Source organism: Myotis daubentonii, chromosome 2 (genome assembly GCF_963259705.1).
Source record: "Myotis daubentonii chromosome 2, mMyoDau2.1, whole genome shotgun sequence".
Classification (NCBI taxonomy): domain Eukaryota; kingdom Metazoa; phylum Chordata; class Mammalia; order Chiroptera; family Vespertilionidae; genus Myotis; species Myotis daubentonii.
In genome coordinates this window covers 47504421-47528711 of record NC_081841.1, presented here as the reverse complement: position 1 = coordinate 47528711, position 24291 = coordinate 47504421, and the positions used below count along the sequence as shown (strand labels likewise).

Genomic DNA, 24291 nt, shown 5'->3' with positions numbered 1-24291 from the left:
AGAAATCAGCTGACAGTCGTATGGGTATTCCCTTGTAGGTAACTGAGTTTCTTTCTCTTGCTGCTTTTAAGATTCTCTGTTTGTCTTTTGCTCTTGGCATTTTAATTATGATGTGTCTTGGTGTGGTCCTCTTTGGATTCCCTTTGTTTGGGGTTCTCTGTGCTTCCTGGATCTGTAAGTCTATTTCTTTCACCAGGTAGGGGAAGTTTTCTGTCATTATTTCTTCAAATAGGTTTTCAATATCTTGCTCTCTCCCATCTTCTGGCACCCCTATAATTCTGATGATAGAGGCTCCTTACACTATCTTCGTATTTTTGGATTCTTTTTTCATTTTGCTTTTCCAGTTGGGTGTTTTTTGCTTATTCGCATTTCGAATCTTTGACTTGATTCTTGCGCTCCTCTGGTCTGGTGTTGGGTATCTGTATAATATTCTTTATTTCAGTCGGTGTATGCTTAGTTTCTAGTTGGTTCTTTATCATAGCATCGAGGGTCTCATTAGATTTCTTGAGGATCTCACTACATTTATCGGCGGCGTCTAGACAGTTCTTGAGAGACCTTAAAAGTGTGGTTCTGAACTCTATATCCTCCATGGACAATTTTGTCCTGTTTCTTTGTCTCCGCATTTTTTATGCTTTCTTGGTGCACCCCCTAGTGGTCTTTGTGCGCAGTCTTGTTGTAGTTAAGCCTTGATTGTTTTCGGCAATACCGGGGGTGATTTGACCTCCAGGCTAACTGGCTATGAGAGTCCGCTGTGTCTGCAGTGGGAGAGCTTCTGTGCTGGATCTCTAGGGCGGTGCTAATCTAGCATTTGCCTGAGGCTATCCGACAAATGGCTCTGCGCAGGGTTTGGGCGGGGCAGGTCCCCGGGGATCTACAGGGTGGGCCGGAGTGAGCAGTTATGGCTGCTCTCAGTTCCGTCCCTAGGGTCTCTGCCTCACGGAGTCCCAGCAACCCCTGCAAACTTCGGAGAGAAAGCTGCCTTCGAGTTCTGACCGAAGCCAGACAGTCCTGCTTCTCCCGTTTAAGTCTGGGTCCCTAGAGACTCGCCCGGATCTGGAGCTCAGAGTCTGAAACTCCCTCCCGATTGAAAACAACAACCGCGCCCTCCGCCACCAGCCCGCTCCGCGCGCACTCCGCACCTCAGTATTTCACTTCAGCACTGCGCCTCCTCTGAGTCTGGGTATGATATTCTCTTTCCTCCTAGTTGTAGAATTTCCACTCAGCCAGCCTTCCTGTGGTTCTGGATGATGTCCGTTCCGTCTTTTAGTTGTTTTTTGAAGTGGTTGTTCGAGGCAGCAATCTCCGGCGTTAACCTATGCCGCCATCTTGTTTTTTTGTTTTTTTTTGTCTAAACTTAATATTCTAAAGGGAGGAAATATGAAAACATGTAGATTTAATTATTCAATGGGGCATAAATTATTTAGCTACATGAAAGAATGGTATATTATATTTTCTGAAAATTTCCTAGGTTTTAAAAATATTGTTAATTTTCAAATTGACATTTTACCACATTCAATTAACTTGAACTTAAATGTATTGTTATTTTTAGATATTTAGGATAATGGGGGAGAGGTTACAGTATGATTTTCTCTAAATAAAGAATTATACTCAATAATAGACTTTCCCCAAATAAAGAATTATGATCAATTATAGATCATACAGGAACACAAGATGACTCTAAAATCAACTAAATAGTCAAGTTGTCTAGTGCAGTATTTCCTAGGCTTCAGTGTACATATGAATCATGTACAGATCTTAATAAAATGCAGATTCTTAGTCACGAGATCTGGGGCAGTGCCTGAGGTATCCTGCAGTTGTAACTAGTTCCCAGGTGATATTGATACTGTGGTTCTGAGTGAATAATGAAGTAGAGTAACTTGTGACTGAATATTTTTAAAGTAATCTTCTGTCGCAGCAAGTTCATCATTTCTAGTTGCTCAGGTCAGAATACTTGGGAATTATCCTGGATTCTTGCTGTCTAACACATATCCCACATTCAATCTTGTCAGCAAATCTTTATTGCTGTAGTTTGCAAACACAGCTGAAATCTGAGTACTTTTCATTACCTTTGCTACTACTCTGGTACAAGCATTGTCATGTCTCCTCTAGATTATTACAGTAGTCTTCTTGCTGGCCTCTGCTTTTCTCTTTGCTACTCTGTCTGCTTAAAATCTGTAATCCCATCTCACTCAAAGAGCAAATGTATTTACCTGTCTTTAAGGTGTTGCATGACTTGATGTTCTATTACCTTTCTGTCCTCATCTGCTTTTCCTCTCTTTCACTCTATTCTAACTACATTAACTTCTTTTTGTTTCTTGAACACACCAGACATCCTCCCCACTGCCTTTGAACTTTCATATTTGCTGTTCTTTTTGCCTAGAATACAGTTCCCACCTAACTCTCTCCCTTGCTTCTTTCAGATTGCTAATTCACATGTCACTTTATCAGAAAGGCTTTTTCTAAATACTATGTATGAAATAATAGCTTCTCCGCTTTGTCACTTATTGGCCATGCTAATTCTATGGCTTTAAAAAATCGTATTATTTCTTTTTCTCCACAACACTTCTCAACATCTAACATACCAGATATTTTACTTTATTTATTTTATCTTCCCCACTAGAATATAAAGGCAGGAATTTCTGTCTTAATTAGTTCTGTACTTAGGGCATTGCCTAATAGTATGGCTATAGCACTCAATAAATTTTTGAATTTAAAAAAAAATCCCACAATATGTCATTGAGCCTATGTTTGAATACCTTTATTGATAGATTATTCTACCTCCCTTCAGAACAGCCCATTTCATTTTGAGATAACTGCTAACCTTCTCCTTAATCTTTAGGTTCTTACTGCTTTCCTTTCTGCATATGATATGATTTCCAGGGTTGCCACCATTTTAGTCACCTTCCCTGGACATTCATTATTTTGTTTGTCCCTAAAGAACAGCACCAGCACTGAAACAGATGTTGCACATGTAGGCTGAGTGCAGCATCTTGTTTTTGACATTCTATTTTTATTAAGGTAGACTGTGATTGAATTGACTCTTTTTAAGTAACTCTAATCCTAACTCATTTCAAATTTTTATTCCACTAAAACCTTTAAATTATTTTTATATATGCTACTAAATTTTTTATCTTCTACTTTACAGTTAGTTTTTGACCCAAAATCAGTCCTTTGCATTTCTTCTTATTTAACCTAATAGAAAATTTTCCTGGACAATAGATGTAGAAACTAGCATGTGTAGATTATTTAGGAAACTAATTATCCAAAATGTATTTGAATAGTTCATTGCAGTCATATCTTGCATCAATTCAAGAAAGCTGAGTTGATTTAAAAAACAATTTATACCTCATGCATTTGTCCCCCAAGATTAACAAATTAATTCCCATTCCCACATTTCTCATTTGCCTCTTGTAATCACCATTTTTCTAGATCTCTAGGCCAGAATACTCTTTGATTCCTTCCCTGTGTTTATTTGGTCATCAAATCTTAGAAGTTTTCCAGCTCTTTACTTTCTTGCTTTTCTGTTCACTTCATAGCCAGTTACCCAAGCTATGCAAATCTCTTGGCTTCTAATATCCCGGCAGTGCAATCTATCCTGTGCTTTGCTGGCAGATCATTCTTTTAAAATAATTATTCACATCACTTTATCATGTCAGTTTTCTTCAGGGGAATCTATAAGATTGAATTTTTTTAAATTCTTTATTGTTTAAAGCAGTGGTTCTCAACCTTCCTAATGCCGCGACCCTTTACTACATACAGTTCCTCATGTTGTGGTGACCCCCAATTTCATTGTTACAAATTGAACATAATTAAAGCATAGTGATTAATCACAAAAATAATATGTAATTATACATGTGTTTTCCGATGGTCTTAGGCGACTCCTGTGAAAGGGTCGTTCGACCCCCAAAGGGTCACGATCCATAGGTTGAGAACCGCTGGTTTAAAGTATTACATATTACATATGTCTCCTTTTCCCCCCATTGACTTCTTCCTGGCCACTCCCCAGCACATGCCCTCACCCCCCTAGTGTCTGTGTCTCTGTGTCCATTGGTTATGCTTATATGCATGCATACAAGTCCTTTGGTTGATCTCTTCCCCCCATCCCCCCACACCCTCCCTTGCCTTCCCTCTGAAGTTTGACCGTTTGTTTGATGTTTCTCTGTCTCTGGATCTGTTTTTGTTCATCAGTTTATGTTGTTCATTATATTCCACAAATGAGTGAGATCATGTGATATTTATCTTTTTCTGACTGGCTTATTTCACTTAACATAATGCTCTCCAGGTCCATCCATGCTGTTGCAAATGGTAGGAGTTCCTTCCTTTTTATAGCAGTGTGGTATTCCATTGTGTAGATGTACCACAGTTTTCTAATCCACTCATCTGCTGATGGGCACTTAGGCTGTTTCCAAATCTTAGCTATGGTAAATTGTGCTGCTATGAACATAAGGGTTCATATGTCCTTTCTGACTGGTATTTCTGATTTCTTGGGATATATTCCTAGAAGTGGGATTACTGTGTCAAATGGGAGTTTCATTTTTAACTTTTTGAGGAAACTCCATACTGTTTTCCACAGTGGCTGCATCAGTCTGCATCCCACCAGCAGTGCGCGAGGGTTCCCTTTTCTCCACATCCCCAGCACTTGTCGTTTGTCAATTTGTTGATGATAGCCATTCTGACAGGTGTGAGATGGTACCTCATTGTCATTATGATTTGCATCTTTCAGATGGTTAGTGACTTTGAGCATGTTTTCATGTCTCGACCTTCTGTATGTCCACTTTCGAGAAGTGTCTATTTAAATCCTTTGCCCATTTTTTGATTGGATTTTTTACCTTCCTTTTGTTAAGATGTATGAGTTCCCTATAAATTTTGGAGATTAGGCCCTTATTGGATATAACATTGGCAAATATGTTCTCCCATGCAGTAGGCTTTCTTGTTTTTGTTAATGGTTTCTTTCGCTGTGCAGAAGCTTTTTATTTTGATGTAGTCCCATTTATTTATTTTCTTCTTAGTTTCCATTGCCCTAACCGTGGTCGGCAAACTGCGGCTCGCGAGCCACATGCTGCTCTTTGGCCCTTTGAGTGTGGCACTTCCTAAGCCTTAGGAGTACAGTGGGGCCTTGACTTATGAGTTTAATTCGTTCCATGACGGAGCTCGTAACTCGAATTACTTGTATGTCAAATCAAAAAGTGAACGAGTGAGATACGTGATGCTGATGTTGTGGCGTTCACTGTGACGTTCGCTGCGCCAACTAGCAGTGGGGTATCTGAAGCTGGCTTGTAACCCGAATTTTAGCTCGCAACTCATATCTCGAAAAACTCGTTAGTCGGGACACTCGTAAGTCAAGACCCCACTGTACCCTAATTAAGTTAATAACAATGTACCTACCTATATAGTTTAAGTTTAAAAAATTTGGCTCTCAAAAGAAATTTCAATCGTTGTACTGTTGATATTTGGCTCTGTTGACTAATGAGTTTGCCGACCACTGCCTAGAAGCTGTATCAGTAATAATATTGCTACGACATATGTCTGATATTTTGCTGCCTGTGGATTCCTCTCATATTTTTGTTTCCCATCTTATGTTTAAGTCCTTTATCCTTTTTGAGTTTATTTTTGTGTATGGTGTAATAAGTTGGTGGCCTAGTTTCATTTTTTTTGCATGTATCTGTCCAATTTTCCCAATACCATTTATTGAAGAGACTATCTTGACCCTATTGTATGCTCTTGACTCCTTTGTCAAATACTAATTGAGCATAATGGCTTGCGTCTATTTCTGGGTTCTCTGTTCTGTTTCATTGGTCTATATGTCTGTTCTTGTGTCAATACCAGGCAATTTTGAGAACAGTGGCTTTGTAATGTAGCTTGATATCTGGTATTGTGATCCCTCCAACTTTGTTCTTCTTTCTCAAGATTGCTGTGGCTATTCTGGGTCTTTTTGTGGTCCATATGAATTTTTGGAGAGTTTGTTCTAGGTCTGTGAAATATGCCATTGGTATTTTAATGGGTATTGCATTAAATCTATAGATTGCTTTGGGTAATATAGTCATTTTAATGATGTTGATTCTACCAATCCATGAACATGGTATATTCTTCCATTTGTTTATGTTTTCCTCTGTCTCTTTTTTTCAATGTCCTATAGTTTTCCGAGTTACAGGTCTTTTACCTCCTTAGTTAAGTTTATTCTAGGTATCTTAATTTTTTTGGTGCAATGGTAAATGGGATTGTTTTTGTTGTTTCTCTTTCTGTGTGTTCATTATTGGTGTATAAAAAAAAGCCATAAATTTCTGGGTGTTAATTTTGTGTCCTGCTACATTGCTGAATTATTTATTAAATCTAGTAGTTTTTTGATGGAGTCTTTTGGGTTTCCTATGTACAATATCATGTCATCTGTGAATAATGACAGTTTTACTTCTTCTTTTCCAATTTGGATGCCTTTTATTTCTTCTTCTTGTCTGATCGCTATGGCTAGAACTTCTAGTAGTACTATGTGGAACAGGAGTGGTGAGAGTGAGCATCCCTGTCTTGTTTCTGTTCTTAGGGGAAATGGTTTTAGTTTTTGCCCATTGAGTATGATGTTGGCTGTAGGTTTGTCATATAAGGCTTTTATTATGTTGAGGTATGATCCCTCTATTCCCACTTTGCTGAGAGTTTTTATCAAGAAGGGGTGTTGGATTTTGTCAAATGCTTTTTTTTCTACATCAATTGATAATGATTATGTGATTTTGATCTATAAATTTATTTATGTGATGTATCATGTTTATTGATTTGCAGATATTGTACCATCCTTGCGTCCCCGGAATAAATCCACTTGGTCTTGGTGTATGATCTTTCTAATATAATGCTGGATCTGACTTGTTAGAATTTTGTTGAGGATTTTAGCATCTATGTGTATCAGGGATATTGGTCTATAATTCTCTATCTTTGTAGTGTCTTTATCTGGTTTTGGGTTTAGGGTAATGCTGTCTTTAAAAAAAGAGCTTGGAAGTGTTCCTTCCTCTTGAATTTTTTGGAATAGTCTGAGAAGGATAGGTTTTAGTTCCTTTTTCAATGTTTGGTAAAACTCCCCTGTGATTCTGTCTGGCCCAGGGCTTTTGTTTGCTGGAAGTTTTTTTAAATACTGCTTCAATTTCCTCCATAGTTATCAGCCTTTTCAGATTTTTTTTATTCTTCCTGATTGTGTTTTGGAAGGTTGTATTTTTCTAGGAATATGTCCATTTCTTCTAGGTTCACCAGTTTGTTGGAATATAGTTATTTATAGTAATTTTTTTCACAATCCTTTGTATTTCTGTGGGGTTTGCTGTTATTTCGCCTCTTTTATTTCTGATTTTGTTTATTTGGGTCCTCTCTCCTTCATGGTGAACCTGGCTAGAGGTTCATCAATCTTGTTTATCCTTTCAATGAACCAGCTCTTGGTTTCATTGATCTTTTGTATGTATGTATGTATGTATGTATGTATGTATGTATTTATTTATTTATTTATTTATATAAGATTGAATTTAAACTTATTAGTAAACCATTAGTGATACCTCTATAATCTAATTCTACTTGATTTACATTGCTCTGCTTATTACTCTCATTACCCCTCATTGTAATCTTTCTGATGAACTTCTTGGCATACATGCTCATCTTTCCTCAGTACATACACACACGCACACTCACTTTCTCTCAGTTTCACTTATTCACTCTTGTTCTTGTCAGATTGGCCTAGTAAATACTATTTTTTTCCTTTATATACTATGTTGTTTCTTTGTTGCCTTGAACTCCTCAACATATATAACCTATCACCTTCAATGAAAAATCTAGTCCAAATTGATATCTTTTTTTCTATGTTCCAATTTATGTCTGACCACACAATTTATCATTTAGTCTTTGTTGGTTAATACTTATGTAAGGCTTTACCTTTCAGTGTACTTGATGGCAAGAAGTATAAAAACGTACTGGATTATCCACAAAATTTATCAGCTTGTACTATGTTCTCTTATGTGTAAAATAATTTCTTACAGTTTTGGGTCTTTTTTTATATTATTGGGAGAAGGCATACATTAAAAGTCTCTATTATAATTCATCTTATAGGCAACCCCTTTTCAAGGAGAAATGAAGAAGAAAACTGTCTATACCTTAAATGTGGGAGATCAGGAGTATGAAGATATGGAAGGTAAATTTTCATTTTTATGAAGCTTATATGTTGAAAGCAAACTTAGTGTTTTCAAACTGTTCATTTTTATACATTTCAAAATACACAAGAAGTTTTTATTTTATTTATTTTGTTCTTAAATTCTCAAATAAGCTGCCTGAATAAGGAGTGTACACATTCTCTCCTTCTCCCTCATATCTTATTTTCAATTGATCAAGGGTTTTGGTTTCTTGGCCTTTTTCTTCTTCTTAAATTTTTGCTCCCTACTTTTTTAGGAATTACATACTTTCTTTGTTTTGTTTTTAAAATAGCATTGATATTTTCCTCTGTTTCTAAAGTTAATCTTTTAACCTTAGAACACTTAACTCTGATCATCCTACTCTAGATTTATAGGTGATAGCCTCCATCATTTTGGTGTCTTGTGTTTATTTTTTTCAAGACATCACAAATTAAATGATATTTGATACAGTTAGTATTTGAAGGGTTTGTTTTTCTCTATTTCTTTTCTTCTGAAAAAACCTTAAGTTCCTTTTCTGCAAAGTCTAATGGTGATCAACTCTTAGGTTTTTGTATTTATTTTTTTCTCTTCAAAACTATTCAAAGATAGATATACAATTCTGGATTGATAGTTTTTTACCCCCTCCTATCACTTATTTCTTTTTCTTTTCTTTTTTTTCTTCTATCACTTATTTAGCCATTTTTTGTTTTCTTTCTTATTGTCTAGAAATCTCTTTTTAGCCTCAATTGTCATTCCCTTTTAGATAAACTGACTTTTCTAACTCTTTGCTTTTAATATTGTTTTCATCTTTAATGTTATACAGTTTTACTACATTGTTTCTAAGCATGGATTATTTTCATTTCTCCTGTTTAAGCATACCTTGTGTATCCTTTATCTGTTGGATTGTGTTGTTTTTTTGTTTTTTGTTTAATTTTATCATTTCCTAGTCATTACTGCCTTAGCCATTGCCTCTCCTTTATTCTTTTCCTCTAGACTTCAATTAGTATGTTAGACTTTGGTCTGACCTAATTTCCCAACCTCTCTTTCACAGGTTACATCTCCTTGTCTGTCTCTTACAATCTTAGGTCGTTTCCTGAAATCTTTCTTCTAGTCACAAATATTATTTTCTTCTAGGTCTAGTCTGCTGTTCAAGCATTCTATGTAGTAGTTGAAAATTCTTATATTTAAAGCCAGTGTGTATCTAAATAAATCCTACATAATAAAAGCGTAATATGCTAAGTGTCCGACAGATCGGACACTAAGTGACCATTCAGTCATCTGCTTGACCAGTCGCTATGATGCACACTGACCACCAGGGGGCAGAAGCTCCGACCGGTAGGTTATCTTGCTTCTGGGGTCTGACCCATTGGGACTGGGCGAGAGGGTCGGACATGCCCTGGAGCCCTCCGGTGGTCCCTCCTGGCCAGCTGGCCCCCATCGGCCCCAACTGGGACTGGGCGAGCCAGCCCTGATTGCTGGCCAGGCCAAGGGACCCCACCAGTGCACGAATTTGTGCACCAGGTCTCTAGTTTATAATAAATAAAGATAATATTCCTATCTAATAAAAGAGAAATATGGTAATTAGCCGTACATCTGCTACCCTTCCATTGGCTAATCAGGGCGATATGCACATTAACTGCCAGCCAAGATGGCGGCCGGCAGCCAGGCAGCTTGAAGTGAACATGAGGCTTGCTTGCTTCAGTGACGGAGGACTCCAACGTTCCCCACCTGCCGCTGCTGGCCTCTGAGCTTGCGGTTTGAAACATTGTTACAAATACAGAAGCTAAACAAAACCCCAGAAACCTGCTTTCAGCCAGCCGGGATCTCAGAGCTGGAGTTGAAATAGTGTTTCGATTATAGAACCCAAACAAACCAGATACCTGCTTTCAGCAGCTGAGGCCTAAGAGCTGGAGCCAAGCCTCAGAGCTAAAGCTGGCCCAGAATAAAAAAAAAGAAAAAAGAAAAAAAGGAGCAGTTGGGAGCTTCAGTCACCCGCCAGCCTGAAAACAGCCCTCATCCCCTCATCCAGGCTGGCCAGGCACCCTAGTGGGGACTCCCACCCTGATCCAGGACACCCTTCAGGGCAAACCAGTCGGCCCCAACCCGTGCACCAGGCCTCTACCCTATATAGTAAAAGGGTAATATGCCTCCCAGCACCGGGATCAGCGGAGCCGCGAGGCCTCCTGGCACCGGGATCAGTGTGACAGGGGGCAGCGCCTAAACCCCCTGATTGCCCTGCGGCTCTGTGTGTGACAGGGGGCGGGGCCACAACCTCCCTATTGGCCCTGCCCTGTTCGTGACAGGGGAAGGCACCCCAACCCCCTGATCAACCCTGCTCTGTGCCTGATAGGGGGGAGCTCCCCAACCCCCTGATCGCCCTGCGGCTCTGTGTGTGACAGGGTGCGGCGCCCCCCCCCCACCCCCCCACAGGCCCTGCTCTGTGTGTGACGGGGTAGAGCCATAACCTCCTCATCAGCCCTGTCCTGAGTGTGACAGGATGCGGCACCCCAACCCCCTGATCCGCCCTGCTCTGTGTGTGACAGGGGGTGGCGCCCCAAACTCCCCTAGCAGCTCTAATCTGTGTGTAACATGGGAGAGCTCCCCAACCCCATGATCGGCCCTGCTCTGTGCGTGACGGGGGAGCTCCCCAACTTCCTGATGGGCCCTGCTCTGTGCGTGACAGGGGGGAGCTCCCCAACCCCCTGATCGACCCTGCTCTGTGCGTGTCAGGGTATGGAGCCCCAACCCCCCTGATGGGCCCTGCTCTGTGAGTGACAGGGGGCAGCGCTCCAACCCCCTGATTGGCCCTGCTCTGTGCGTGACGGGGTGGCGCCGCAACCTTCCCATCGACCCTGCCTTGAGTGTGACGGGGCGGTGCCCCAACCCCCTAATCGGCCCTACCCTGAGTGTGACTGAGGGTGGCATCGCAACCTCCCGATCTGCCCTGCTCTGTGCATGACAGGGGTCGGTGCCCCAACTCCCCAATCAGCCCTGCTCTGAGCCCGACCAGGGGCTGCACCTAGGGATTGGATCTGCCCTCTGCCACCCGGGAGCAGGCCTAAGCCAGCAGGTCGTTATCTCCCGAGGGGTCCCAGACTGCGAGAGGGCACAGGCCGGGCTGAGGGACCCCCCCCTCCCTCCCGAGTGCACAAATTTTTGTGCACCGGGCCTCTAGTATAAATATTAAAAATAAATAAATTATTGTTTCTGCAGATTGTTACTCAAGGCAGTTTATTTTCTTGGGTTTGGCAATGTTTGATTATGAGCTAATATTTGGTAAATTTAATCTATGGAATCCTGGGGGGCTAAATTAGGGATGCTTCCTCCAGAGGTTGTATTTGTTTTCCCCTAACCCATTCTGGAACCACTAGCACCATTTGAGGGTCTTTGATTAATATGGGAGTCTCTCAGAAACAGTTTCCCCACCTGGGTTGGTCCTAAGGCTTAATCTCCAGGTCTGAACACTGGTGTGGACATTTGCTCCCAGGACAATCCCAGATTTTCCATTTGTGTGGTGTATACTTTTCATATTTCAGCTGACCATTTCTTTATTTTTGTTTTATTTTATGTTGAATCTTGGTGTTTCCTGTGTTTATTTTGAGTTAGCAATATGTAACTTTGTATGTTGGTTACATGGCTGGCTGAGTGTTTAAATTAGTGCAAACTGTAAGGGGTATAATTTGGTGTATCTATTCAAATTAGAAATGTACATACATACTGATCTAACAATTTCATTTTTGTGAATTTAATCCTATGTACTATTAAAAACATAAAGTTTTTAATGACAGAGTTTTTTGTTGCAGCATTGTTGTAATAACCATAGGTTAAAAATAAGTGAACATTCAATAGGTCAAACAAACAAAAGCAGACGGTGTGTTATTGTGATCTAGCATTTGTATGAAGGAGGTTTGAAAGAACATGCATTAGGATTTGCTTATCTATGCATTTAAAAAAATCCTTGAAAGGACAAAGAAACTTAACAGTTGTGAAACATTGGGTAGAACTGGATGGTTAGATGTAGATATAAGTGGAAGATTTGTCACTACAAGTATAATCTTTTTTTTACTTCTAAATTTTTTAACCATGTCACTATTATTTTAAAATTAAATGAATGAAAAATTATTTTCACTTCCTTATTAAAAAAACATAAATTAATATTGGGGGTATTGTGCTCAATGAGTATATTTACTGTAATTTATCTAGATTGAATTACTTTGTAGTAGAAAGGACTATTACTTTGTAGTAGTCCATGATACTGACACAGATATGTCATTTGGTCTGGAGAACTTGAAAGCATATATGGCTGTTTTACTTTACAGGTGAAGAAGACAAAGATAATACTGCTACCGCTGGTTTGTTGTACAGTGAAGCTGACAGATGTCCAATATGTCTTAATTGCCTCTTAGAGAAGGAAGTTGGTTTTCCAGAAAGCTGTAATCATGTCTTCTGTATGACCTGTATTCTTAAATGGGCAGAGGTGAGTTTTAAATATTAAATATTAAATAAATATTAAATGTTATTGTATTTTAGTTTCCTACCATGATTTCATTCCACCTAATCTAAAATGACATTGCCTTTCATAAATTATTTCACAGTAATATGTGTTCCCCTTACTTTGGGAAAAAATTCCCTGTATTATTCTAATTCTGTCAGTATATTTTCTTCCTTTTATTTTTTTATTCAACTTTTTGTTCTTTTATTAAAAAAATTAAATGCATATCTTTAAAAAAAGAAATTTAACCTTATAAGCATAACAGATTATTTTTTTTTTCTGTTAGAATACAGTAATTCATCAGTTTAACTTGACCATCTTGGGATAATAAATGTTTATTACTAATAATCACATCTTCTGTCTGCTTTGTGTTTTATATTTTCCAGAGAATTTTTACATAGATTATTTGATTTCTTCTTTATATCAGCCTTGTGGGATAACCAGAGCAGATATAATAGTGTCCTTCCATTTTACAGATGAGGAAATTTGGATTTTTGCATTCTATAACTTGGCCAAGGTTCATAGCTTAAGGTGCAGAAACGAATTTAAAACTTCACTTTCTAATTTAGTATGAACTAATTTCAGAATCTGTGTTAGAGATATTACTGAATTTCTTCATAGATTTTAAATGATTAAAAACCAGAACATTTCAGACTTTAATGTATTTATTATGTTGACTCCGTTTGGGCCTACTTAAGTAGATCATGGTACTGGTACATTGAATATTCATTATAAGGCCCATTGTTATGGATTGTGAAATAAAAGTTTATTGTCATACTAATAAGGCTGTTTTCAGAATTGGTTATTTGTCAGTGTGTACATATTAGTAAAGGAGGCAGATCTCAAAAATATTTTTAACATTAGTTACATTCAAATTGTTTGATGTCCCTAAGCACATTGGAGTTAATCACTTATTTCATAATTGGGATTCCAGAGTTCTATGATTTACTTATATTTTCATTAATAGTGTGGAAAGGAGAACATAACTGAATACTGACTATGGCTGAGGTTTGGGAGAAGGAAAAAAGATTTGTACCAATTGAATTCATAATAGTATACTTGGAAACAGCTCTGTTTAGATTAAAACCTAGACTGGTCTTCGTCAGAAGGGGACTGAGGATAGGTGAAACGGTAGTTTGGGAAACAGTATTTTTAGTTTAATTATTTTATATAATTATAAATTTCTGTTTGCAGGAGCATTGACTAACGAAATAAGAATGCTTATTTTTCTATGCCACTCAACTAAAGATTTCATCTGTGATGAGTTCAGTGCATCTTGGTTTGCTTTGTGATTACATTTTTTTAAATAGAGATTTTTGCTTCCAGTAGAGAAGCAGTATTACTGGATGGGCAAAAGGCTTCAATTCAGTACTTTTCATAAGATTGTATTCAGTGATTACATAATTGTGAAGTTCAACACATAATCTGAGTATGTGTTTTTCTCTATGAAAAGTACAGTTTATAAAATAGACACGATTCTCCATTCTTCCTTACACTCCACATGCATCTTTCACACAAACATAAGCTTTATTATGGTGTATGTGTTCTAGGTTTCTCTAGGATATGTATCTAGAGGTGTGCACTATCTACATAGTGAACCCTAGTAGACAGTGCTGAACTTATCTGTGTTTTTAAATTGTTGAATATTTTAAAGTTGAAAATACTTGCTAACATACATAGTGTTACAATCAAAACCTTTCTTGCATGTAATATTTTCTTTTGTGTTACTCCTTTGGATATAAACATTTTGTTGAAGCCAAATTGCTTTTAAAAGACAGTACTTACCTTCTGTATTACCATAAATTGTGATGAGGGTGGGATGGGGGTGTCATGGTATTGTTTAAAAGTAATTAACCATGAAAGTGGAGCATAAATAGAATATTCTGAATTATTTTGTTGTCCCTAATGGGGATAGCAGCCATCAAATCAGTTAAATAAACCATTAAATAGAGCATTAAGAAGAGCACAATCTACTAATAAATTATTCATTGTATATAATAAATTAATACTGGTTAACAAAATTACTTAGTCTTTGAACTAAATTTTTAGTTTGAATCTTTTATTGGTCTGTTAAAAATTAGATGTGTTTCAAAGTATATATATGCTTTGACAAATAGAATCAGATTTTAGATTTGCTAGTGGGTTTGCTTTTTTTAAACTTTATTTTTATTGATTTCAGAGAGAGGAAGGGAGAGGGAGAGAGATGGAAACATCAGGGATGAGAGAGAATCATTGATCTGCTGCCTCCTGTACACCCCACACTGGGGATCGAGCCCACAACTTGGGCATGTGCCCTAACCAAACTGTGACTTCCTGATACTTGATAACATACATAGTGTTACAATCAAAACCTTTCTTGCATGTAATATTTTCTTACTTTTGTGTTATTCCTTTGGATATAAACATTTTGTTGAAGCCAAATTGCTTTTAAAAGGTTCATAGGTTAATGCTCACCCACCGAGCCACGCCTACCGGGCACTAGTGGGTTTTTTTTCATGACTGTTAGTTATTAAGCTCTTTCTTCTCATTTTCCTAAAACTCCTCCTGTTTTTAAAGAGAAGGCATGCAGTTTACTTTGGATTTCAGGATTAGGAAATAAATGTCTATATTCAGAGTCTCCTAATTGGCCTGGCCTTATGCTAAGGCTTTCCTATATATTCTTTCATTTAAATCACGGTGTCAATGTTTGTTTGATATAAGACATGGATTCTGAATGCTAATTTGTTTCTAAATACCTCAAGGGATAGCCTGAAATTAAAATAATTTTTAAAAATTGATCCATAGTTTAAAATTTTGCTAATGTTCACGTTTAATAGGAAAATAGAAATCAAAGTAAGATTTACAGCAGTTGGAAATATACATAGTAAGAAAACAGTACAAAATGTATTCAGGATCATCTTCCTAGTCTTATGTGTCTTTCAGAAATTCAGCTGAGCTATTTCAAAGTTTGTACTAAAGGTTTACTGAAATATTCAGAATGGATATCAAGAACCAAAAAAGAAGGACTCATTTATTTATCTTCACATTAACATTTTAGGCATTGAAGAAGTTGTGCTCTGTAAGGAACAAGTAAAGTTAAGGTATATAATAATCTAGTATATTTGTTTTGGACACATTCCTGAACTTTTTTTATGCTCTTAAAGTATCTATTCCAAAGTCAAAGTTAGTTTCAATCTCTTCATGGTCTAAAATTTGGGTTTATTGATTATTTAAAACAAAAGCCATGTAAGGACTTTAAAGTGATTAACTTAGTCTGTAGGTATTTCATAGAATCCACTTTACCTAAGGCAAAAAGATTCAGGATAATGGAACCTGTGGTGGCCTAAATGGCCCATAGCCTAATTGCTTGCCCTTGAGGAAACTAGAACAAATCCAGGTTAAGTATATTCTCTATAACCATGTTTAGTTTCAATGAATTTATAATAGGTAAGCCTGTTGGTTTATAAAATTGTAGAAATAGAATGTTGAAGTAAACAAAGACATAGTATTTGACAAGTAATTAAGGAAAGTTGAAATATTAGTTAAAGCATCAGTATTAGAGCTGAGAATCTGAAACTAAATAAAAGATAGCCTTTAAACTAATGAAATATGTATAGAGCCAATACACCTCCTAAGTTTATTAGCCACTCAGAAAGTTACTTATTTTACCCATACTGTGAGCCAAAACACAGTCTAAATATATTGAGAGTTTTTAATTTGCACACAAGTTTAACTTAGCACATTTTAAAGTTTAGTTATGCACTGCATAATGACATTTTGGTCAGCTATAGACTGTGTATATGACAGTGGTCCCATCTATATTTATAAAAGGCTAATATGCAAAGTGTCCCCTTGGGAGTTCGACCAGGAGACCGGGAGTTCGGTTCCTCGCTTGACCTGCGCTGACCACCAGCGGGTGTCATGGAACGAAGGAAGGCCCCAGCCAGCAGCTAGGGAAAGAAGACCCCGGCCGGCAGCCGGCAGCCAGGGAAGGGAGGCCCTGGCCAGTATCTAGGGAAGGAAGACCCCAACCAGCAGCCGGCAGCCAGGAAAGGAAGGCTCCGGCTGGCCCTGATCGCCAGCTAGGCCTAGGGACCCTACCCGTGCATGAATTTTGTGCACCTGGCCTCTAGTAAGATTATACTGGAGCTAAAAAGTTCCTTTTGCCTTCAAGTCATCGCCATCATAGCATTGTAGGACGATGCATTACTTACATATTTGGGGTGATGCTGGTGTAAACAAACCCACTGTGCTGCCAGTCGTATAAAAGTATAGCACATACCATTATGTACATAATACTTGATAAGATAAACAACTATGTTACTGGGTTATAATTTACTGTGCTATACTTTTAATTGTTATTTTAGAATGTACTCTTTCTACCTATTAAAAAAGTTTGCTATAAAGCAGTATGCTGTGTTGAACTGGCAGCAGTATCATATATATTGTGAATATCATGTTTCTTGAGTGCACCATTTTATCTTGTGCTCAATTTAATCTCTGTCGTTTTGTATAGTCACATGCTGTCCAGGCTTACAGCCTAGGAGCAATAGGCTATAACATAGTGTAGGTTTTCACAACAGTACAGTCTCCTAATGATGCAATTGCACTTTTCAGAATGTGTCCCCATTGTTAAGCGGCACTTAAGTGTCAATGATTAGGCGAAAGCTAGAGAAGTCTGACACATGGCTATGGTAGTGACAACTGATTATAATTATGAACCCCTACAGACAAGAAGATACCCCCTTCACACACATACTAGTTAAGAAAATAGGGTTTATGATTTGGCAGGTTGCCAAGAAGTGGTTAAAATTTTGGCTCTTAAGAAGGTAAAGTTTGAGAACTTGGAAACATTTCATGCTTGAAGTATTCAAGAGTTTTTACTGTATTTAAAGGGACATGCAATAATATATTGATTACGAGATTCCTGATATCCAAGGGTTCTTTTCTCTTTTAAGAAATAAAAAATATTTTCTTATCTTTTAAGTGATTTTTGAAATGTCATTAGCTTTCTTACTATAAGCAAATTACTTTCCCTCAATTTATTTATCTCAGCCTTCCATTTCATATCAAATGCTAACAGCTTCAGTTTGAGAAAGTAAGGTTAATGAAATAAAAATTGGACAGTTGGGAAAAGTATGTTTTCTCTCATGAGACTAGAAATGAAGAAAGTCTTACTATGGTGACTACCGTTCTTGAAGATGTCAAACAACAGTATTCAATGCAGACAGGTGAGGAGTATATTCTTGAATTAATATTAAATACCAAAAATCAAAATATGACTGACATATCTTAATTAGTGATGTATTTTATATACAGATGTTCCTTTATACAGCAAATATAAATCTACACTTCATTCTGGTGATTAGATTATTTTTCAATTACAAATTCAGCAAAATTTTGTCTGAATTTTTTAAATCAGTTTTTCTTAAAATGTATATTTTTCTTTATTCCTGAACCTCTCTGTTGTATAGCGCTCTGTAAATAATAATTTAAACATACCTGTGGAGTGCTACTGTTAGTCCTTACCTTTATCATTTATAAAACATTGTCAAATACATTATTTCGTTTAATATTACAAGTTGTACAATCAATAAGTGATTTAGGGCTATCTAATCATCATCCTTAAAGTGGGTTAGAGAGGTTGCTAGTTCTGTTTTCACCAAAACTTGAAATGTGACTAATTTTTACAAATCCCCCATTGTTTTCACCTTGTAGATTAATCCTCTGGTAAAACCTTTGGTAGAACAAAGAAAATTTTTACATTGTGAACACTCATTACCTGTGTAATAGACTTTAACTTAATAGTCTATTTTCACCAGTTGGGTAAATTAATGTGTATTTCTGTATAGCCTAATTTTGAATGTCAGAGTTTGTAAAATGATTTATACAGGTAGTTTACAGAATTTTGTTTTTATGTTAGAAAAAGTCTTAACTATTAAATGTCAAAAGAAATTAAGATTAAAAGTAATTCTACCCAACTGCGGTAATGTATTTTTGAGAACCCGAAAGGATTTTCTTTGAGTAGTTAGATAAAATGCTTTCTTGTGTTAATTTTCACTGATAGCCATTGTCCTTTAGGAATACATTCCTGAAAGCTGTTATAAAGAACCACAGTTTCACTAATGTGGAATGATGAGGACTATCTCCAGGACTGTCTTGACAGAACTGTTTAAGCGTGGTAGGGAACATATAGGCTGACTACAGGTGAGCACTTTCTTTGGAGGTCCAGGCTAGGTATCTTGGAACCATCAACTTGAAAGGATAGGTCCTGGTTAAAAACTTTAAAATAAGCATCAACCTGTAATGGTGTGCATTTCTAAATCATCTTTATTTGATTTTGAACTAAGTTTTATATAATGTATTGTATTTATTAGTAGGAGAGATAGATGTTCTAGAGATTCCCACGAACAGACAAACCTTGGTGTTAAACATAGATACTGAGCTTTAGTCTTTAAGCACTTATCTTTAACACTTGCTTCTCTCTCTCTAGGAGGGGCTATCTGTAGGCAGCCTTTGTGATTGAGGATAGAGCAGCAGCAGGAAGCAAGAAATATTAGAAATCAAGAATCCTGAATTCCCAAATAAGGAAGGTTTCCTGTTCTTACATTTAAATATGGGTTTGTCTGAGCTGGGAATTTACAACGCTTCAGAATACTAGGGTATGTTTTACTGAAATCATTAGGAAGATTTTTTTTTCTATCAAAATTGCCTCAACTGATACAGAGCATTCACAGTAAAATGTAAATAAGCTCTGTTTTTTAAGTATACATTACAATGTAAAGCAGTGATCAAATTCTATTATATTTACTAGCTGTATCACAAAGTTGAATGATGATATTGGACTGCTTTGCTTATGAAACTAATTAAATTAGATACTTTAAAAATTATTAAAATGAAAGCCATGTTGATTTAAAAGCTGAATAATTAATGAAGAATATGTTTGTTGTATATAAGGAATCAAGATGGTGAATTATCAAGGGGTATTTATTTTTGTTGTTTATAAGTAAAACAAAATTTGGGATAATTTTCCAAAACTAAAATCATCTTAAGCAGAAAGGGCAGTTCTGTTAGTTAAAAATATTCTACATTAGTTTTAAATGTGAATTTTTAAAACCATATAACCAAAAATTAAATTAGCTTAGTGATACAAACTCTGGAAACAGATTAAATTGTCTTTGAATTTTCCAAATCGGTATCTGCTGGATCTAAGGGTGAAGTACCTTTGGAAATGCCTTAAAATTAGGGCAGTACAAATAATTTAAAAAATCTACTTGTAAAACTTTTCTAATATAGCTATTTGATCATCACATTATATATGTAATTTTATGCTTTACTGTCTAGTAATGATGGTGTCTTTGAACTTTGTGTTGAAATAGCTTATATTTTTCTTACAGTATAAATTAACAAAAATTGAAGATCTGCTTAATTTTTAAATATCTGTTTTAATTTATTGAAGTATGCTATGAAGATTAACTCAAAATAACTGAATTTCCTTTCTGTTTCTCCTTTGAAATGCTTTGCTAAACTGTTCTAAGGTCAGAAATGGATATCATCATTTCTCAGTAGCAATAGCAAAGATATTTTATCTACCCTAGGAAGCTTGTTTTCTGAGCTTTTGTTAACTTGGAGACAATAACTTGGTTTTAAGAAATTTTTCTGATTGACTGAGCCTGAACCAAAGAAAATCTATTAACTTATTTTCTAGTGTTGACTAGATTGTTTTTAGGAAATGTAAGTATATGCAGATTGTGATAATAGATAGCAATGTTTTTCCCACTACTGCTTTTTCTTCTGTTTTCTTTCTTTTTTTTTACGTGATAGCAGTAGAACCTTTCAAGTGAAATCCATAGATAAATTCATGGCAATTGTGCATAAGGAAAAAAGAATAAAAACAAAATCTTACTCAGAACCCCATTATTCAGAACAGATAAAAATGGAATGGCTCAGATTATCAGTTTGAACATTGTAAAGGAAAAAGTGCCATTTAGCTGATGTCAACAGAGGACATTTAATAAAATGGGATTGTGTAATTTCAGAGTTTTTGAAAGATTCAATACATCTGATATGGAATACATTTTTTGAACACAGAGTGGCTTTCTTTGGATCTTAGTGTTATATATTGAAATAGCTATAATAAAATGATAAAGTTTAATTTTCATGTCATGAATTTTATAAATTCCAATAAAAAATTATTAAGGACTCATGTCTCTTACAAGTACACAGGTGGACAAAGAGGGTTTACAGTTGTTCATATGGAAAAAGATGTGCAGGTATGATTATCACAATAACTTTATTAACTCTGTTTAACATACTCACAACTGTATACCTGCTTTTGCCCACCATATATATACATCATATTGTGGTTTATTAATGGACCAAGCTATTTTGTTGTTAGTCCAATAAAGCTAGTTGATGGGCTTTATACAATACTTAATATATGCCACACACTCTTCTAAGGTTATTAATTCCTTTTCCCCCCCATAAACACCTTAGGAATAAGTTCTATTAGTATCTCCGTTTCACTAATAAGGTAACTGAGAAACAGAGAGACTATGTTACTTGTTCAAGGTAATACCCAAGGACAGGCTATGAAAATAGAATATAAATCCAGAGCCTTTACACGTCTTAATATTTTTTTAATAAACATTGAAGGGAACATATTTTCATTTATTATTTTTTCTTTTTAGGAATGTTAATGAAAATTTACCTTAAAAATAGAAACAAGCCGAAACCGGTTTGGCTCAGTGGATAGAGCGTCGGCCTGCGGACTGAAAGGTCCCGGGTTCGATTCCGGTCAAGGGCATGTACCTGGGTTGCGGGCACGTCCCCAGTAGGAGATGTGCAAGAGGCAGCTAATCGATGTTTCTCTCTCATCGATGTTTCTAACTCTCTATCTCTCTCTCCCTTCCTCTCTGTAAAAAATCAATAAAATATATTAAAAAAAAAAAAAAATAGAAACAAAAATATATTTTGAAACTTTGGTAAAAATAAGTACTTGAAAGTTTTTACTTATAAATATTCTTTGGAATTATAAATGTACTAATATAACCTGGACTAACAATTACGTACAGTAAATGCTAATGTGGTAAACAACAATCACATTCATGATGTTGAGTTCTTTGAACTAGAATTGCTACTGGTTGTGCATTATTAAAAATATGTGGACAGCCGAAACCGGTTTGGCTCAGTGGATAGAGCGTCGGCCTGCGGACTGAAAGGTCCCAGGTTCGATTCCGGTCAAGGGCATGTGCCTGGGTTGCGGGCATATCCCCAGTAGGAGATGTGCAGGAGGCAGCTGATCGATGTTTCTCTCTCATCGATGTTTCTGACTCTCTATCTCTCTCCCTTCCTCTCTGTAAAAAATCAATAAAATATATTTAAAAAAAAAATATGTGGACAGCTTTGTCGCCGCTTGTAATAAAGCTTCTTAAGGTTAAGCTTTCTGCAGGGAAAGTAATAGCATCCTAAACCCATACCATAGTACTGAGAAGTAAGCTGAGCTTACTTTACTTCTAGCAGTCTGAACCAATTTAATATAGTAAAGTCACATTTCCTAATTCAGAATGTAGTAAAGCATTTTATAAAGGCCTACTTACTTAATTTTAACAGAGTAATAAAAGTAACACAATTTATATTTTGGTTGCTCCCAAAGTGAGTCTCGAGCTTTGTGAAAATGTATTATATAATCAAGGGCTGCACATAGTCTGGCCTATGTGTACTTGTACAAGCATATCTTGATGTGTGCCGAAGTCCAGAATGGTAAAAATCACATTTTTTTCACTGGGGAATATAAGATAATTTATCAAAATTCCATTACTATCTGTGGTCTTTTAGACTATTACTATTAAATTGTTAAAATCCTGTTTTACTTTTTGAAATATTTTTTTAAAAAAAATGTATGTATTTATTGATTTCAGAGAGGAAGGAAGAGGGAGAGAGAGATAGAAACATCAATGATGAGAGAGAATCATTGACTGGCTTCCTCCTGCATGCCCCCACTGGGGATCGAGCCCACAACCTGAGCATGTGCCCTTGACCGGGATCGAACCTGTGGCCCTTCTGTCTGCAGGCCGACGCTCTATCCACTGAGCAAAACCGGCTAGGGCATTTTTTAAGTAATTAATAAATCATAGGTATTTATAATATCACCTTTTAGTATTTTCTTAATAGACTACTGAGTTTTTACCCTTCTACTCTAGTAGATAACTCCATCTTAAATTGTTTAGATAATATAAACCCATTCCTATACAAATATTTAATATTATCAAAGAAACTCTTAATTATAGCTGATGTACATTAATTTTTAAGGTATAGGAAATATATTTACATCAAAATAAAGTTGACTTAGAATCACAGAGTGATTAAAGGAAAATTTTTCTTAATCTATAAAGAATGCCTGCAATTCCACTTGAAAAAGACAAGCAACCTAATAAAAAAAGCTAAGCAAAAGGCATGAATAGTTTTTTAAAAAGCAATTTGAATAGCTCTTAAAAACATGAAAATATGCTCAATCTAACTCATAAAAGGAAATATAAAATTAAAACTGTTGTGGCATACTATGCTGTTAAGAATGAGGCAGCTTTGAAATAGTAATATGAACTAAAGTATATAAGTAAGAAAAATAAAATTCAATTAGCATATGAATTAATTAGATATATTTTATATTAAAAAGATACATATGTATGTATATGCATTGGTTATCTCCAAAAGGATATGTAGGAAACTACTTCTGGAGAAAGCATCTAGATGGCTGCTGGGAGTAGAGGAATCCTTCATTTTCTTCATATTATTAAAAAATTTTTATTGCTGTGGCTTAACTACCTATTCAAAATAATTCATTTTTAGAGACAATATTGTCATAGAATACTAAAGTCTGTAAGGGACCTGTATCTGCCATTCCTTTTACAGCTGATTTCGAGTTGCCCAAGAACTTTCGATCATAGAGCTGTTGATTTCAGCCCAGTAGTTATCACCTGGACAAGCAGGTCTTCCTAGGTATACAGAGATCTTATTTCTCTTCATCATTGTATTCCACTTACCTAGCATACAGTAGATGCTCAATAAGTATTTGAATGAATTCAACAAATTTAAGGTATTTATTACTCTGTGGCATGGTACTGGCAGAAAGTATTTCATCTTCACCTTTGAAAGAAGAAAAAAAAGTTTCTGTTTCCTGTTCAAATGTGTTTGTTATATATTAATTTTTATTCTAAAGAAACATTTCTGAAGTTATAAATTGTTAATCATTTTTCAGACACAGGCTTCATGTCCCATTGACAGAAAACCTTTTCAAGCGGTGTTTAAAATCAGTTCATTGGAAGGTTGTGTTAAGGTAAGACTTAGATTTTATTTTGCAACATGAACAGTATAAATACAAACTTAATTCAATTTTGTTTTAAAAGAGTTCCAGTTTGAATAAATTTGTGACTTGTTCAACTTTAGCTTTAATATGTGATTAAAATTCCCCCTTAGTATGACAAACCCAGACTTTTTTACAAGAATTCAGAAATTCTCTTTTTTTTCCTTTGCCCGCTAAAGAGGATATATTGATGGTAGTCACATTATATTTTCCTACAAAATATATTAGATTTCTAAAAGAAGTTTCACATTAAGTCATAGTTACAGAATATTTTAATTTTTAAAATATTTTTAGTGTGAGGACCTTTATTTAAAAAACATTTACTGATT

At 36.1% G+C, this 24291-nt stretch overlaps 1 protein-coding gene across 4 annotated transcripts in view; it reads left to right on the top strand.

Moving 5' to 3' along the window:
- The window catches only part of SCAF11 (SR-related CTD associated factor 11), an 88367-nt gene that overhangs the window by 31268 nt on the left and 32808 nt on the right, over positions 1-24291 (top strand). Inside the window, exons 2-5 of one of the 4 annotated variants that reach the window (XM_059682646.1) lie at positions 8071-8152; positions 12449-12606; positions 20820-20873; positions 23858-23935. In XM_059682646.1, the coding sequence (XP_059538629.1) occupies positions 8092-8152; positions 12449-12606; positions 20820-20873; positions 23858-23935 (351 nt within the window). In that variant the 5' untranslated portion in view covers positions 8071-8091. Of the gene's footprint in view, positions 1-8070; positions 8153-12448; positions 12607-19093; positions 19263-20819; positions 20874-23857; positions 23936-24291 lie in introns of all 4 variants that reach the window. The other 3 variants (XM_059682647.1, XM_059682649.1, XM_059682648.1) reach the window with 3 other exon arrangements.